General features: G+C 39.6%; 1 protein-coding gene across 4 annotated transcripts in view; it reads right to left on the bottom strand.

Moving 5' to 3' along the window:
• The window catches only part of SASH1 (SAM and SH3 domain containing 1), a 535,689-nt gene that overhangs the window by 183,088 nt on the left and 335,525 nt on the right, over positions 1-17,076 (bottom strand). The window contains exon 1 of one of the 4 annotated variants that reach the window (XM_041423460.1): positions 7,255-7,314. The exons of the other annotated variants lie outside the window; for them this stretch is intronic. Coding sequence (XP_041279394.1) covers positions 7,255-7,299 — 45 coding nt within the window. The 5' untranslated portion in view covers positions 7,300-7,314. Of the gene's footprint in view, positions 1-7,254; positions 7,315-17,076 lie in introns of those variants that run through there. 4 annotated transcript variants of the gene reach the window in all.

Genomic DNA, 17,076 nt, shown 5'->3' with positions numbered 1-17,076 from the left:
TGCAGGGAAAAAGAGGAAGACATAGCATTTGCATTCCAATTCTTCTCTTGTAAGATTCTGCTGTCACATTGTCTTACTATCACTACCTTGTATTTTCCAAGAAAATGAGACCTTATATAATCAGCCTGTGGAAGCACAGGAAAGAAGATCCCTTACACATATGAGATGGAAGGAGCAGAACCTTCTTTGCTTTAGAGTAGGATGCAGAGTGAAGACCTCCCCAAATGCCCTTTTACCTCACCCTTTACCTCAAGGTTTTCTGGCATGGCAGGAAAAGGTGCTGTTGGAGGTGCTTGCCTGATGCTACTGGGTGTGCTTTCACAAGGTTATTGCATAAGTGCGTTCAGATCTCTCACTTGGGTCCTGGCAGAGGTCTCTGGGCAAACCAATGAGTCTAACTTCCAGGAGCAGGTTTCTGAGAGGTGTGCTTCAGCAGCACTAGGATTCACATCAAGGTACAGGTTTCTGACTTTAACAGGTTCCATACTTTCCACGGTGTCTCACTGGGATGCGGTCCAAATACAGCTTCTTGCTCTAACTTGCTATGCTAAGCAAGTGTATGGGATTTGAGAGATTACTGTCTGAGATTCTAGCTTGCTGATCAGAAGCCAAAATGCAGACAACACCTATGAAGTCCCAAAGCTAAGCAATTTTAGTATGCAAGGCTGACTGTGTGCAGGAGAGGCAAATTTCACAGGCTTATAAAGCTAGTAGTGAAGCACAGACCCTCTGCAATTTATTTCTGCAGTGTTTCCAAAGCCAAGGGGCAGCAAAAAGGAATGAATGTAAATTCAGTCTCCACTCATGGGTTCCCTGCTAGGAAGCAGAGACAGCTTTCAACAGTAAATTCTAGTTTCAGTGTTGTATTAACTAAGAGCAGGACATGAGGAAGAGCAGAAGTTTTAATATCTGGTATTGAAGGTATCAAATCATGTCAGAGGTCAGCAAAAAAAAAATTATCCTTCAGGTGATTTCTAGACAGAGTGCTCTAACACAGTTGCCAAGAAACTCAGCTATCCCTAGGCAGCACCTTAGAAGTAAATACTCACAGCTGTTTGTAGAATTTTGCATAGTGAGTATTGAAATGGATTCTCTATTTAACACAGCAGACAGCTAGCCAGAACAAAGCATGAAATCAAATTCCATCAATCCCTTAAATTTGTTTATGCAACCCATTGTCACTGCTCACAGAACAGCTTTGGCAAGCAAAGGCCATGACAAAACATAGCTGTAGTTTATATAGAGAAATTCTTCCCATCTGCCATTTTTGTTGTCAGTTGTTTTATACTGATTTCTCTCCAGGCAGTTCCAAGTTTAATCCGGGCACAGCTGCGTTGAACCAAGGAAGCTGAAGTAATTTTTCTCTTCTAATAAAGCAGAAATGGGGGAGAAAATGGCACCTACCACTTTTTTTTTTTTTTTTTTTTTTTTTTGGTAGAAATATTTTGACACAAATATTTCTGGTAATTTCATTTTATCTGTGACAAGCAAGATGAAATTCACACCAAGGAGCATGTTCTCAAGTAACTTCTTTCTTCACACAGGAATGAGCTGACTCATCACATGACTTATGGAGTCACAACTACATGGTGCCATATTACAGTGCTTAGATTAATAAAGATTTTGCCTTAACTATAAACAGCATTGATTGGGCAATAAAGGGATTTGATCTCTACCCACCTGGACTTCCACTTTACTTATATGATGAAATGGCACAAGGGATTGTGCCCTACAGGTCATTATCAGTGGTCACAAGGGTGTATTCATTCCCGTGGGGTCTCTATTTCAAAACCCTTCTGGTAACTGCACAGCCATGACAGAGAAATTGTAAGCAGGCAGTGTAATCATGGTAGCAGAGCATCTGTTGTTACCATCGACCTTGGTAAGTGGAGTCTGAGCTAAAGACTCGCTCATACCAAGCAAAAGGAAGAAAACTATTTAAGTTAAAAACATGTCTCTGTAAGACAACCACAAGGGCATCTAAATTAAAGGACTGCTGAAGCAGTGAGGTTTGGGGCTGCCAGCCCAACTACCAGTAAACTCAGAAAGTTTCTTCTAGTTCTTTTGTTTCTATGGTAGCTGTAGCCATGACATGAAAAAATCCCAGTGGCACAGGACTACTGCAGATACATTAAGACACCTGAAATGCAAATGTTATATATCATTATATGCTGTGAAGGAATTAACCTGGTTTAATTTTAAGACTTTTCAATCAGAAGGGTTCAGTGTAATAGAAAATGTTGCTAGAAGGTGTGCTTACTTCTATTCATAGCTCATTGCAATGCCCTCTGAAGTCGGACAAAATCCACTGGGTTTTATTTACCAGCAAACCTTTATGGCAGATAAAGCAATCACTGCAAGAAACCTGCAATTCTTCTTTGCTAATGAGCATTGCTAGATTATTGTGTGACAGGAAGAATATGTCCAGGGAATACCATGCTGAAACATTTCATCCTCCCTGGAATATGCTTTTGTGAGATAAGTCATAATAAATATAATGTGGCAATTGTCTAACCTATTGGGAAAGAGCAGGTACATGAACAACTTGGTGCAAATATGGGAGAATCTGCTGACAGGCGTGGACATGTTTTAAGGGCCATTTTCAATGAGAGCTCTGTAAGTAAAGGCCAAGCAGGTAGATCACTTGTGTAACATCTGGAAAGTGTCCTCCTGCTGTTGACAGGAATGACTGACAAGAGAAAATATTTTCTTACAATGCCTGATACAAAAATTCAGGAATTACCAAATGGCCAGCAGAAAAATGCAGAAAAGATAAAGAGGTTAAAATACCTCGAAAGAGGTAATTTATAGGAATTCAAAATTACTCATACTATATGAAGAATGCAAAATACATCTTTGTAATATGGAGCTCCAAGCTTTAAGCATGCATCAATGAAGGGCATGAAGTGACACATATTTTAAAGTTCTAGAGACTACCTGGTTTATTCTTCCAACTAGAAACTTCTAATTTATTGATTAGGAGAGTCAACTATTTAGAGAGTCAATAGGTTATTCTTTGAAAGTGTTAAGAGCATGATTCATCTTTTCATTTTGCTGAGCACCCGACTGGAATGTCCTTCCCTTCTCTCATTTGGATAGTCATTATCGAACATAGCTTCCCTGTCTGTTCCCAAACGCCTAAACAAAGCTGTCAAAGCTCCCCCCATCAGCCATGAATATAAGAAAAAAGCTCCAATGGTTTCTAAGAGGAGAAAGATAGACAGGATGTTGAGTGGTAAATGAGGATATTTGGAATACATCTGTGGACACATACTTTGTCATTCCCTACTCAGCGCATCTCCAGCTCAGAGGAATGGATTCTCTTACACAGCAGCAGCTGTTACTGTTTGGATTGTAAATAGTCATAAGCCATATGGTGTGGCAGGAGAAAAAAACTTCACACTTTCTCACACGGACAAATATTATTATTGCAAAGCATAAACACACACAAACACACACACACACACACACACACACACACACACACATATATATATATATATATATACATCTTTTCTCTGGGGAAGAATATAGTCTTCAACTTGATGCTAAAAAAAAATTATAAGCTTCCAGATGAGCAGATTACCTGTTAACAGTTGGTTTAGATTTTTAGAATTTGGATGTCTCAATAGAAAATAAACATACGTGAGCAGTAGATACAACACATTCAGATTGATAGATGGGGTGAAAGAGACACAAAATATAAACAGAGGTAGTGAAATGGGAGAGATGATTGGGAGGGGAAGAAGTCCATATACAATTACTTTGGAAGAATATATTTCTATCTACTAATTAACTACACAAAACCAGCATGACTGTGGTTTATCATGCAAATGGATCTGCAGTTTCTTCATGCATGTGAATTTGAACTTTCCACCTGGTCAGTGGTGCATACAGTGTTTCAGATGTTGGTGGATTATATCCAGACAAGAACAGGCCTCTCAAAAAAGATGGGACTTCTGCTTGGTATGTGAAGCTGATACAATCAATGTGCCCAGAACTTGGAACAAGGAGAAGATGCAGTCTACTCCCTTGCTGTGCCCCAGGTAAGGGTTGCTTTAATTTTAAACCATGATTTCTTCAGTGTTCATGTTTAAAACATACTAGTGTTTTTATTTATGTTATTGATAAAGAACTGTTTAGCTTATCTTTTTGGTTCAAGCACTTTAATTAAAGGAAATTGTGAACACTCTTCCCATTGTGTGGTGAAGCTGGTAACACACAGTTAACTTACAGTTCTGCAGAGCCAAGTTTTTGAACTACCCCCCCAAAGTCTTAGCAGAGGGACAATGGACTTGCCAAGAGCAAACACCGGCTTACATGGTTAGACAGACTTCATAATAGAACCCATGACCTGGCAATTAACGCTCCTTCTGTTCTGTGCCTGTCTCAACCTGTATAAAATCCTACATTGACACCAACTGCAAAACAGAGCAGTTCTGAATTTACATGAAGAAAATCCCCATCAGCAAGAAATTTTGTCTGTGACTACTGCATCCCAAATGAAATGAGACAATGATAAGGACGGCAGGGCACTTCTGAGCCCAGAGGAGCGACTCCTCACCTTAGGACACCAGCAGCCATGAAGGAAGTCAAGAGACCTTCCACATTCATCATCCCTTGATAAGAATCACAGTCCAGGCCCAACCCATATTTCTGTTATAGAGACAGAAATTCAGCATCTAATATGAAACAAAGAAAAAAAAACTCCAATCTTTCCACAGGATTTGGTATCCTTGCACCAAACAGCCATTTTGCTCTAAGGATGTTCCTACCATTCCCAGTTTTCAATGAAAATTACTTTATGGTTAAATGCTTTTCTACCACTGTTACCATTTCTATCCTGACATCATAAGACACATTCTCTTACTATGTATTTTGTTATTAAAACTCAAAAGTGGGAGCAAAATGCCTGTGGATCAGGAGAACGGGTGCACTACTGCCTTTGACATGTCCAGCATGCTTCAAAGTGTTTTCTTTTTATCTTTGACAGAGAATGTGGTTCTGACCAATGATCCAGTAAGGACATTGTAAGGATATCTTCCTGACTCACTCTTGCCAAGCTGGCTAGATAACCCCATAGTCAAGACACATGGGGAACCAGTTCACCAGGTTCCAGTGCCGAGATACTCTGCAGAGCAACTTGAGAATCCCCTCCAGATCTCGGCTCAGCACAGCACTGTTACTGCAAACCTCTCTACCAGTGTGAACACCAGCATATCTTCTTCATGACAATCAGCTGGCTTCCTCCACAGGAACACAAAGCATTTGCTGTTCTCTTTTGAAAACACAACTAGCATTTCCAGGCACCTTTCTTTTAAAATACTTCTTTTAAATCACAATGTTCACACAAACACAGCCCCATTTTTGATTTCAAGAAAAGGGAAATCCCATAGACAGAAGATTTCCTTGCATCTTTTTCATGTAATGTTTCTAAAGTTCAGTCTTGAGTGCAGGGCTCTGCTCTTGGCAGAGAGAACTCATCTGAGAAGAGTACAATCAGATGATGATGGAAGTGCTACAGTTCTGGGAAAAAGGTTGTAAAATCTCCCAGTCACTGCAGAAAAAGAACAAACTGAGATTTTCTCCTAGTTTTATTTTTTAAAGAGATATTTAATTCACTTGGCAAATAAATCATGAAGGAGACATTTCCAAAGTGGTCACTGGACTTGATGTAACGAAGTTGCAAAGGTAACTTCTATGCATGGGAACCTGTTCAATATATATGTTCAGACAACCACGGAGGTTGTCTTTACCCATAAAACTCTTTGTTTACAACCAGATTTACATGACTGCGGCCTAAATGTTCAACAGGACAATCATTTCCACTTGCAAACCTGCTGTCATGAGCTAATGACATTAGCAAAAATCACATATACAAGACAAAAAAATTAAGAACTTCATAGCTTGCAGACTTTAGCTAAATTATATGGAAAAAGATTACTTTAACTCATACATCCCTAATATGTAGGTTGTTTGTGGAATCCTGTATTTTCAGCAGTGGGACAGCCAAATGGTTACTTCAGTCATCTTTTTTAAAACAAGGAACTACAAATAAGCCCTCACAAATTTGAACAAGTTTTATATTAATCATGCTCTCCCAACTGCAGTGCTGCCCACAGAGAAAAGACCTAGAGACAGCTGAAACAGTGCCATCAGATTAAATACACCAGTAGAGTAAGAAAAAATTACTGACATTTTAAGAATAAGGAAATGGTAAGATTTTGTGGGAATAGCGTACCACATGAACAAAGTACAATTCCCTTTGTAAGCAAGTGTAGTAAAATGGGTTGTACTGTGGCTTCCTCAAACTGATCTAAGGCTGCCTGTGGCAATGCCTGAGACAATAAGCCAGACACACTGATTATAAGCTTTACCAGATAGATCAGGCTCCCTTTCTCCCTCAGAAAAGAAAGTGTTCTTTAAGTTACTTTAGCAAGCCTCCAGTTGATTTTTCTTTTCGGCAGGCTAATATGAATGTCCTGATTACCATCAGCAACAAGAGAAGGCACAATAAAGTTTTCTTGTCCTAACCTGCAGCTATGCATATAAGTACCTCCCTTTACATAAGCAGCATTATTCTGTCTGGCCTTTCTGCTCTTATGGGCAAAACTAGGACTTAAAAAACCCACAGTGTCTCTTTGGATAAAATCAATAATTCAATGACTGAAATATTAGTTGCATTTTGATGGCAAAGAAAAAAAGAAAAAAAGAAAAAGGCTACTTACAGAACATGCAGAACACTCTTCTCATAAAGAGAATAGTCATAATTAGTCACTTTTAAATTTTTTTTCCTCCATCAGAAATAACATTGTTATGATTTTATTTTCCTTTTTTACTATTTTACTTTTTTTTAAAGTAAAATACCCACCTCTTTAAATATCAAAACTGCAATACCACAAATTATTTTGAAAATCTTGGTTACACTTATCTTAAAAGCAGCTGCTAAGACAAAATACATCTGTTTAATGAGCTGACGTGTTTCCCTTTCAGATTCTTCTGAAAGCCATATGAACTAACTGTGAATCAGATTTGTATCTTGATAGTAAAAAAGAAATCACATTCCACTTCCAGAACACAACAGCAAACGTGCCTGTTACTGTCTATAATGAATACATTATGTTTTCTGCTTAATAAAAGACATATAACTCTGCAGAGTGAATAGCAAAATCACTTCCATCTTACTTTTCAGAAACTGCTGAATAAAACTCAGAACAATAAAGATCCCTTTCCCCATTCACATGGTTTACTCACCATCACTTTATTCCAAAACTCAGTTTCACTTGAAAAATGATCCATAACAATGAAACGATTTCTTCCTTGTCAAAAGTATCACTCCAATCATTTAACTTACTGAACGCAGAAAAGGAAACATAGTGCTCCACAGAGTACTCTAAACACGCACTGTTGTTTTTGCTGATGCAATGAGGCTTCTAAGCAAACAAGCAAGTTTGCAAGCAAGCTGGGTAGTGGCATTTTCCTTATGATTCAAAACTGAAGTATGCCTCAGCTAACTGAATGCTCACACAACATATAATAAAGGAACTCAGGGATTCATACACGTCTCTAACACAATCATTTGTAAAACTTCTACTTGTATTACCATCTCTAAGTCTGCCACACCTCAAAAATGACGAGCCAGATATGAACTTCTACTGGGTGCTATGTGCAGCCAAGAGAAAGACAGCTTCAAGCCAGAGGCTTGTATTTAAAAGTCTCTGAAGTTTAAGTCCCTAAGGTGTATGAAATTACATTCCATGTATGGAATGTAACTGTGGATTCCTGCTTGCTGCATATATAAATATGATACAGTTCATCATAAGGCACACATTAAAAACATAGAGTCTGCCACAATGCATTACCAGATTAATGCACAAAACTACTGTGATAGGAAGAAGTTACAAAAATGTATTTAAATAGGTTTATGACTGCAACTTTTAACAATTAACACCCTCCTCCCTCAAGTGCCAAGGAAAGCACAGAAGAATTTGCAGGGTAATTTTCTAAGAAATGGGGATAACAAGATCCAGCGAAAATCTAAATGCTGTGTCTTCCTTTCCACAGAGGTGCAAACCTGTCTTAGCCCTGAGAAGGAAGAGTTTAGAAACAAACCTCTGCCTTAAGATGAAGAGGAGAGAAATCCATAACAACTTAACAACCACCTGATAGGTAGGAGCCTCCAGTGCAAGACATGTCATTTATTTCATCAATCTTTAAAGCTTATGTCAGCTGCCTTGACAGGTAAACCTTGTGAAGGTTCAAAATCTTTCAAGTTCCAGACATCAGCAAATAAATGCTGATGCAGACCTTTACATGAACCATCAACCCTCACCGGATTAATCGAATAACCTTTTTTCCTTTGCCAGCTTTTACCTTTTTGACACACTGAGGTCTGAGGTAGTATTCCCTCTACACCACTTGACGTTTCCTAATGAGCTGGGAGCACTGCACGTGCTACAGCTCTTACTGACTTGGAAACTGCATCAAGATGAATGTTCTCCACAGCTAAAAGTTTTAACATTTAAAAGCTCATGTTTTCTTCCAAGCTTCTACCTTTAACATCTTCCTCTGGTGCCCTTGCTGTGCTTGCAGGTTCTTCTCACAACTCAGAGAAAAAGGCAGGCAAAACTAGGTAAGGACATGGAGTGTCTTAAGCAAGGAGTGGCTCTTAGGGGAGCCCCAGCACCCTCTGCTGGGGCTGGAGCCGTGGGAGGTAGCTGGGCCAGCCTGAGGCACTTCAGCCTCATGGCTGGGGGGACCCTTCAACAGCTGGGGCATGAAACTTCTACCTCGTGGTTTTCACTGTGTGAGAGAGCAGTAATGCTACTGACCTGATTAATTGAAAACATAAGAAAAACCTTCTGCTTTCTTACAGCCTAGTATCTATGCTACTATAACCTGAACTAGTTACACATTCTCAAACAGCATTTAATTAGATCAGTGGGCTGTGTTTACACCCAATAAAGTTTCCCACACTAGTAAAACATCCATGCTGGACTCTGACTGCACACTTTGGCCTGGGATATACTTCGGCTGTTTAACACAATTATTACATTTACAATCCAGCTACCTGATTTCAGATATCCTGATCTGTGCCATCCTCAAACAATGTGGAATAAATTTAGATGCAACTTTAATCAGCACTTTTTTTCCCCAGTTAATAGTTTCCGTGTTCTACTTATACAAACAAAATTAAATAAAACAGGATACTGATCATCCTGTATCTGTCCAGAAATAAATAACTTCAAAGGATGTAATTCAGCAATAAATCTATTAAAAGTGCTTTTTGAGCTCTTTGATTTGCAAAAATAAGAAAACTGTTTGTTATCGGTATGCACATTTTTCTTGCTTTATTCTCTGAATTCTGAAACTCAGCAAATTAATATAATTCTGGCATTTTGTGGAATACAGGCATCTTTGTCCTTTTGCAAAGGATCCTTAACCCTCTGGGCTTTCCAGTTATGAACAGAACATCTCCAATACCTTATCTGTTGCTTTGAACCATGTTCATTGAACCCAGTGGGTTGGAAATATGTCTGCACTGTAAGCGCTAAGGAATTTTTGTAGATCTATTACATTACCATGATGACGTTACTTTATTTTACTTTGTCATTTTATTTTGAGAAGCATTTAAGACCGTGTTATGAAGCCTAATTTACACTATTAGAAATATTGTGGTGAGAAGCTGTGATGCAAATGCTAAGTGACTGAGTTCTTGTTTTTAAGTAATGTTTGGAGTGGAGCGTGGAAAAGGAGAGCAAAGGGGGAGTGATGGCAACTTGTGCACTGCAGGATCCTGTAAGCTGGCACTTGGGATACATATAGCAAGGCATAAAATCTTTAATCAGGATCATAATAAACATCTATCAGATATCAGAGATCTTTCTCTGCTGCCTTAACAGAAGGCCAAATAATTCAGAGACCAGTTGAAGTTCAGTTACATTTTTCTGCAGTAAGCCAGAGAAAGGTGCAAAGTAAATCAACTTTATGTAGGCTTCCTGAAGTTCTTTTATATTGATCCCACCAGAAAACGTGGTTTTAACATTTTCACATGTTCATCATCTAGCTCTGAGCTCGGTTCCTGTAGTAAGCACAAGTATATTCTGTTTTTTCATGCCTTATTTCTGAATCAGAGCTTGTTCCTGCAGCCACATACTCCTTTCTGAGCTGTGGAGGTGGAGCAGTTCACCCCAGCGAGGAGCCTTCTTTACCACTGCTGTCACACTTCAGAATTCCCTTATCCTGTGGGTCAATAAGACAATCCACTGTAATACTGATCTTGATACAACATGCATGCATTCCTCTGACCCAAAATTTAAATCACAGTATTCTTCAGAATCACCACTCCAATCTGACAAGCAGAGGAAGATTTCACATCTGATTTACTTCGGGAGGTCTGGTTTTCGCAACATGAAATAAGGCCACAGATGAACTTTTATTGACTGAAGAAGCGTTGTACTGACACAGAAGCCCATCAGTCTGAAAGTTAAACTCAAATGTGAAATTCTATGTGCTGAAACAAGTCTATGCATTGGTTAACATGATAGTTAATAATTTTGGACTTCACTAACACCAAATTGTGTGCTCCTTTAAGGCAAACAGCTGACTTGCAGCTAACTTGCACAAGAGTTCTATGTATCCTGCAGCTCTTTGAAGGAAAATTCTGATCACCAAAAAAACTACTTTAACTGCCCCATAGATATTAACAAAACTGAGATTATCACTGTAGAAAGTATCTTGTCTCCACAGCACTGTGGCTCTGAACTTGCTCACCCAAAATGCACTATAATTATGACTGGAATACTGAATGCTTATATAAAAAAATTTAAACCCATCCATCCAGGGCACAGGCCCCTCTTGACAGGGCAACATCTAACACCATCAGGACAAAGAGCTGGGCCAGAGCACTGCCATGTGTGTGTGACCTGCCAGTGTCCTGCTTCCGAATTGCAACTGCCTGTTTTATGACTGCTGAATAGGGCTTGAGGAAATTATTCCAGGATGTGCCACCAGTATTCTGATATCTTTTGTCTTAATGCTTTATACCCAAATCAGTGCTGTGAGGTCAAAGCCCTACCAGCAGCAATGCAAAGTGCATCTCGCTACGGGCTGTGGAGAGGAATGTGAGGCACATTGTGGCTCTCACTTCACTCTGGTTTGTAAGAAATGCCACTTCACAGAAAATGAGATTACAGATTTGGAAATTATATGAAGTGGCTGAACTCCCCCAATGTACACTTTAGGGGAACTATAACACAAATACAGACTATTCCACAATAAGAAGTGAAAGCACAACTGCAAGATTTATAACCTACAATATTTATTTAATAATCAAGTCCTTATAAAATAACATCTAACACCATGTGACAAAGGGAGCTGACAGTACCTTCCCAATCAGTACTAAATAATGCATTCATAACAATTGTCTCTCACTTGATTATGGTAATGCAGTTGATACTAGACACAATTCAAAGATTATTGAAGTCAATGAGTGTTCTTCATTAATGCCAATGGAATTTGAATCAGACTCATCAAACTAAAATATATGAGAGGAGCTAAATGTGTAGAATGGGCATAAGAAGCAACAGTGATTCTAACCTTGGATATTAAAAATTATGGTGTTCTGACTATGTACCACTGTAGTGATTCCTAAAAATAATTATTTTTGAATCTTTGTGACAAATGTAAATGTTGTGTTCAACACCTGGTATAGGTCCCTGCTGTTATCTGTGCACATGACATCCTCTGACACCCCAAAACACAACTTGGTCACAAAATATCAAGTTTTGATCACAAAATTGCACAGTTCTAAACTCTAAGTAAACTCTCTAATACTGGATTCAATTTTACAGTAGTGAATTATTACATGAAATGGCAACAGTTCTAACTAAAAAGTCTGAGGGGTGAGAGAAATTATTTTTGGTATTCATTGCAGAAGAATATATGAGCATAAAACAGAAATGACTTGGGTTATTAATGAAAATGAGATAAAGAGGTCTCCAACATTTCTGATAGTGACTCCAAATGCAAACTAAATCTGGACACAGCTGTGCTAAGGGAACCTTAAATTTTACCATTTTTTCTTACTTGTTATGCTACAGAGAGACTTGTAATGATCAGAAGAAAATTTCCTTAGGAAAAACTTTATAACCCCTTTACTCAATTTTCTTCAGTGCTTATTTTCATTAATTTATGACACTATAAGAATATGGAGCCTTCAGAGGAGTTAGGACACTAATGAGGATACCAAAGTTCATGGTGGGTTTGGGAGTTCAAAGCAGAGGTCAGCAGGTTCACCCTGCAGGAACCCTACACAGGTCTTCAGCATTGACACGTGCTAAAACTTTGTCAAGTTCCCAGATACTTCTGCCAAAATGGAAGAGCAGGGAAATGCTGTTTTTAGTTTTCTAGCTATTTATGTTTGTTTTTTTTTTCTCTTTTCCCTTGCAGGAACAATGATACTTTTTAAAACCAGGATGCTGACAGGAAGAGCTCCCATTGCTCTTTTCTTCCTTATAGATTCTGTAGCAGAAAACTCTGATATGAAAAAGAATTTGGAGTAGTAGGAAACCTTTCCCTGCTGAAACGAAGCTGGGACCTCAAGGTCAGCTCCTGTGTGAGATGTAAGAAACAAGAAATACTGCAAGCAGAGGAGCACAAAATCATTTCCTTGGATCAGATCTATGGTCTTTGGGGCTGTGAGTTACAGGCAGTAGATGACATTGCTCTCCATCTGCAGCCAGCCTAAAGCAAGAATTGTATCTGTGCACGTATGTCCCATGCACAGACAATGACACATGGGCATTAATACAAGCAAAGAAAGGGTTTGTCATAACAAAGGAGTGCACATGAAATACAGTTTTTAAAAAATGTATTTTTAGCTGTTTTCCAAGGAAGCGGCTCAGTATTTCCTCCTCAGCAGAGTTCACCATCTTGGATAGACTGACAACAGCAATTTTAAGCTTAGGTAAAGACCAAAACAAACCAAATCAGAATGAAAAAACTTCTTTTGAAAATACTTGATGTCTGCTCACTGCCTTATTAACAGCTGACCTAAGTTTTGTGTACTTAGGTTGTTGACAATATATAGTGTGATGTGTGTTGCAGACAACGTGTGTGTGTGTACTCAGAGCGCTGCCATTTCAGAGGGGAAAGAGAAAATCATTATACAGCTCTGTTACTTCTGCAGGAGCGATGGCAGCAATCTCTGGGAAAAGCGGTTTTGTGCTTACATGGATTTCTTATACAGCACATTACTCTAAAATTTGTCCATGCCAGAAGACAGAATAGAAAACCACTGACACTCTGCTCAGTCAGGCCTACCCACACATGGACATTTTATGTTTTTTTGAAAAAATATAGTAAAGGTTGACACTGATTTTTTAAAAAAGGTATTGGTTAATTTAACAAACAAACAAACAAAAAGACAGAAAAAAAAGGAAAAAAGTAATTTTATTCTGAACTTTCCAACAGCTCTCTAAATTACGTTGTTCATGTTGCTGGCTTCCTACACAACTTTCTTACCCATTATTAGGAGGCTGCTGCCAATTACTGGGTTTACAACCCCAAATCCTCGATGGTAAAGTATATTTCAGTCAACAAATCTTGACTGGAAAAAAAAAAAGAAATTGATTTGCTCTTCTGTATAGTCCCCAGTAAACAGCAGTAAACAATGTTGTTCCTCTCCCTTGCTCAGACTTGCAAACATAGAATTTTAAACACCATTTTCTCATGCAGCATCATTTTCTCTCCATCACAAGGGCTGCCAGACAGTCCTTGTGTTCAACTTAACATTGGGGCAGCATGAGAAAAACATTTATATTCTTAGCTAGGTTGCAGCAAAGACTGATTACTTGTCAAAAATATGGCAGAATTATACAAAGGATATAAATAATCAGCAAGATATTTATCAAACTCCTTGACAGTACTATTTCAAAGCTAACTCAGGGTTTGATAGTTGATGGGAGAAAAAGGGTCCAAGGCTAGATGTCAATATAGTTCCAACCTGGCTCTTGGGAAAAGCAATGGCTGTGCCCCCACCCCTCCCCCAGCATCTGGCTTTAAAAGAACAAGTTTTAGCAGTATTTTTTGTAAGTCTCATCCCTGTTTAACTATATATAATATCCATAGATGCTTTGATAACTAAAAATGGCACATATGCCCCATGAACAACAATACTATTATTTAACTAATATAACTTTCATAACTTTGTACTTTCTTGTACATATATAAGCAGAGATTTATTCTTTAAGCTTCAGCTCATGGAATCACACTATTTATGAGAAGTTCAGTTTTCATGAAGAAAATCAGGTTGTTTTAAATACTCAGGATCTCAGAGAAGGAACAAAAACTCTAATACCTAAAAGGTACAAAATGTAATAAGGTAAATAAAATTGGGGTTTTTTTAATGTCTGGAATTAGCAATGGAGAAATCAAAATCTTTTAGCACCAACAGAACCCCTTGGCATTTTGTTTATATCCACTACTCTCTATCATAAGCCATGATGCTTGCCTCATCTAGATTTTGTCCAGATCTGTGCAGAATATTATAACAGCTCAAGATGTCCTCAGTCTTCCAGTGTTGCATAGATTTCAGAAAGGTAGTGTGGCATAGCAGGGAGCACACAAAGACACAACTTTCCTGTGCAACAAACAGCCCAGCGATCTTGCAGTGCTTAATAATAAAATACAGTGCAAAGGCTCAAATGATTGCAAATGGGCCACCTTACAGTAGGGATCTTTTTATACGAAGCAACTGTAAATGGCTAATATATCTGTAGTTTCATATCTAGGCTTTGAAAAAAGCCAATGGCATAACTTCATTTCAATTATTATATGCCAGGTTATTTGAAAGAACAGCTTGAATAGCTAAATTGTTTAAGCTGCACCACCATCCTGACTGGAGGTATTTCATTTTTTGAAAAAAAAAAAACAACAAAAAAAAAACCCCAAACCAAAAACAAAACAAAAAACAAATTGCAAGTAGAATTATGAATATTAAGTCAGGACAAAACATCATCTCTTTATGTCATGTTTGTGTTGTGATCTTGTACATTGCACATAAGCAAAACATTGTTTCTCTTCTTCTTCAGTGTGTTTAAATGGTTCTACGATTTTCCTCTTTTTTCTTTCACTCTGTTGGAGTTTGGCAGGGAATAAACTATTTCGCATGGACTTTTTCCAGTGGGCTTAGAGTATTCCTTCAGCAATACTCTAAAACGTCTACTTCATTTGCAAATACAAAAGCAAGCGGCAAAGCCGATCCCTCACCTGATAATGCGGGAGCTCCTAGATGATCCCACCGCAGCGCAGAGAGCCCCCCCCAGCACCCTAGGGAAGGGGCACAGTGCCCCCGGGCACTCAGACCGGGCTTTGCTGCCTTTGGGAACTCATTTTTTCCCGTTCCTGCGCCCCCGCGCTCCTGAGGCGGCGCCAACGCCGCGGCGCTGCCCGGCGCTGGCCGCTAGGTGGCAGCGCGCGCTCGCGGAGCCGCCGGGGCTCGGGCCCGGCCCGAAGGCGCGGGCAGGGAGGGAGCGCGGGCAGGGAGCGTCCGCGCAGGAAACCTGCTGCGAAACTTAGCAGGGTCCGGAGACAATTATTCATACGCCTGCAAAAATACCGTGTGTGCTTGTTCTGCCTTTCCCCCCATCTTTCTTTTTTTTTTTCTTTTTTTTTTCTTTTTTTAATTTTTTTTTCTTTTTTTTTTTTTATTTTTTATTTTTCTTTTCCAGCAAAGCAAGTTTTGAAAAGAACGTCCCCACCATCGCTGTTCAAGCCAACACGGAGACCAAGCAAGCGCGCTCATGAAATTCCGACTATACTGTGGGGTTTCCCATAAATAGCTTCGATTGCAAAAGCAGCTCTAGTTTTATGCACATGCCAATTACAGAATCAATTAGGTTGGAAAAGGCCTCTGAGATCGTCAAGTGCAATGTATGAGCGAACACCGCCTTGTCAGCTATACCATTACACTACATGCCATATCCAGTCTTGAACACCTCCTGGGACGGTGTCTCCACCACCTCCCTGGGCAGCCCATTCCAGTGTCTCATCACCCCGTGACGAAATTCTTCCCGATGTCCAACCTAAATGTCCCCTGGAGCAGCTTGAGGCCATGGTCTCTCATACTGTCACTGGTTGCCTGGGAGAAGAGAACGACCCCCACCTGGCTTCACCCTCCTTTCAGGGAGTTGTAGAGTGATAAGATCACCCCTGAGCCTCCTCTTCTCCAGACCAAATGCCCCCAGCTCGCCTCAGCCTCTCCCCATGGGACTTGTGCTCCAGACCCTTCACCACCTCCATTCCCCTTTTCTCGGGACAAAAATGCCTGTTGGATTGGGGTCTGACTGTACCCCACTGGGCTGCCTCCTCACAAAAAGCAGCAAAGATCTGGCCTGAAAGCACAGAGTGCTTCTTTGCTTTGCATCTTGAAAGAAATAAGAGAAACTATTTCTGGAGAATAAAAGAAAAATAAAAGGGAAACTTAACCATAGGCAGCTTTTAAGAGAAAACAGAGGTGGGTGTCCCTACCCCCACTGGACTACTTATTAATCTGTGGAGGGAGAGAAATCTCATCAAAGTCTGGATAAGGAATAAGGCTGGACCCACCAGTTCGCCCCTGCTAAGTATTCCCCATCACCCCATCCATTACTCTGTTCAAGGATCAGACTGGAAAGCCAGCACAATCTATGTACAGTTACGAAGCTATGGATTGTCTGTCCCATCACCAGACATCCAACACTGAAAAAGCGGCACGGCTGCCGGAGGGAACACAGGTGATTATAGATTAGCCTATCCCTTCCTTTTTGTGTTAGGGACATTGTGTGCCTACAGTGACACCAGCAAGCAGTAATTCTGAAACACAGAAGGTACATTTGACATCAGCATGTGTCTATGTTCACGAGGATCTCTTTTCTTTCTAGGCTGAACAAACCACAGCAGAGCACTTCCAAGCCTTTTGTAGCCCAGGGAAATGACTGCCAGATTACACTGTAGACATAAAATGCTATCTAACTTCCAGTGTTGTGTGTGGATGCCTTTTTTGCAGTTCTTTATGGCACAAATTTGAGGCCATAT

Source organism: Onychostruthus taczanowskii, unplaced genomic scaffold (genome assembly GCF_017590055.1).
Source record: "Onychostruthus taczanowskii isolate IOZ18803 unplaced genomic scaffold, ASM1759005v1 scaffold78, whole genome shotgun sequence".
NCBI lineage: Eukaryota > Metazoa > Chordata > Aves > Passeriformes > Passeridae > Onychostruthus > Onychostruthus taczanowskii.
The sequence above is the reverse complement of the archived record's forward strand: the minus strand, read 5'-3'. Positions and strand labels throughout refer to the sequence as shown.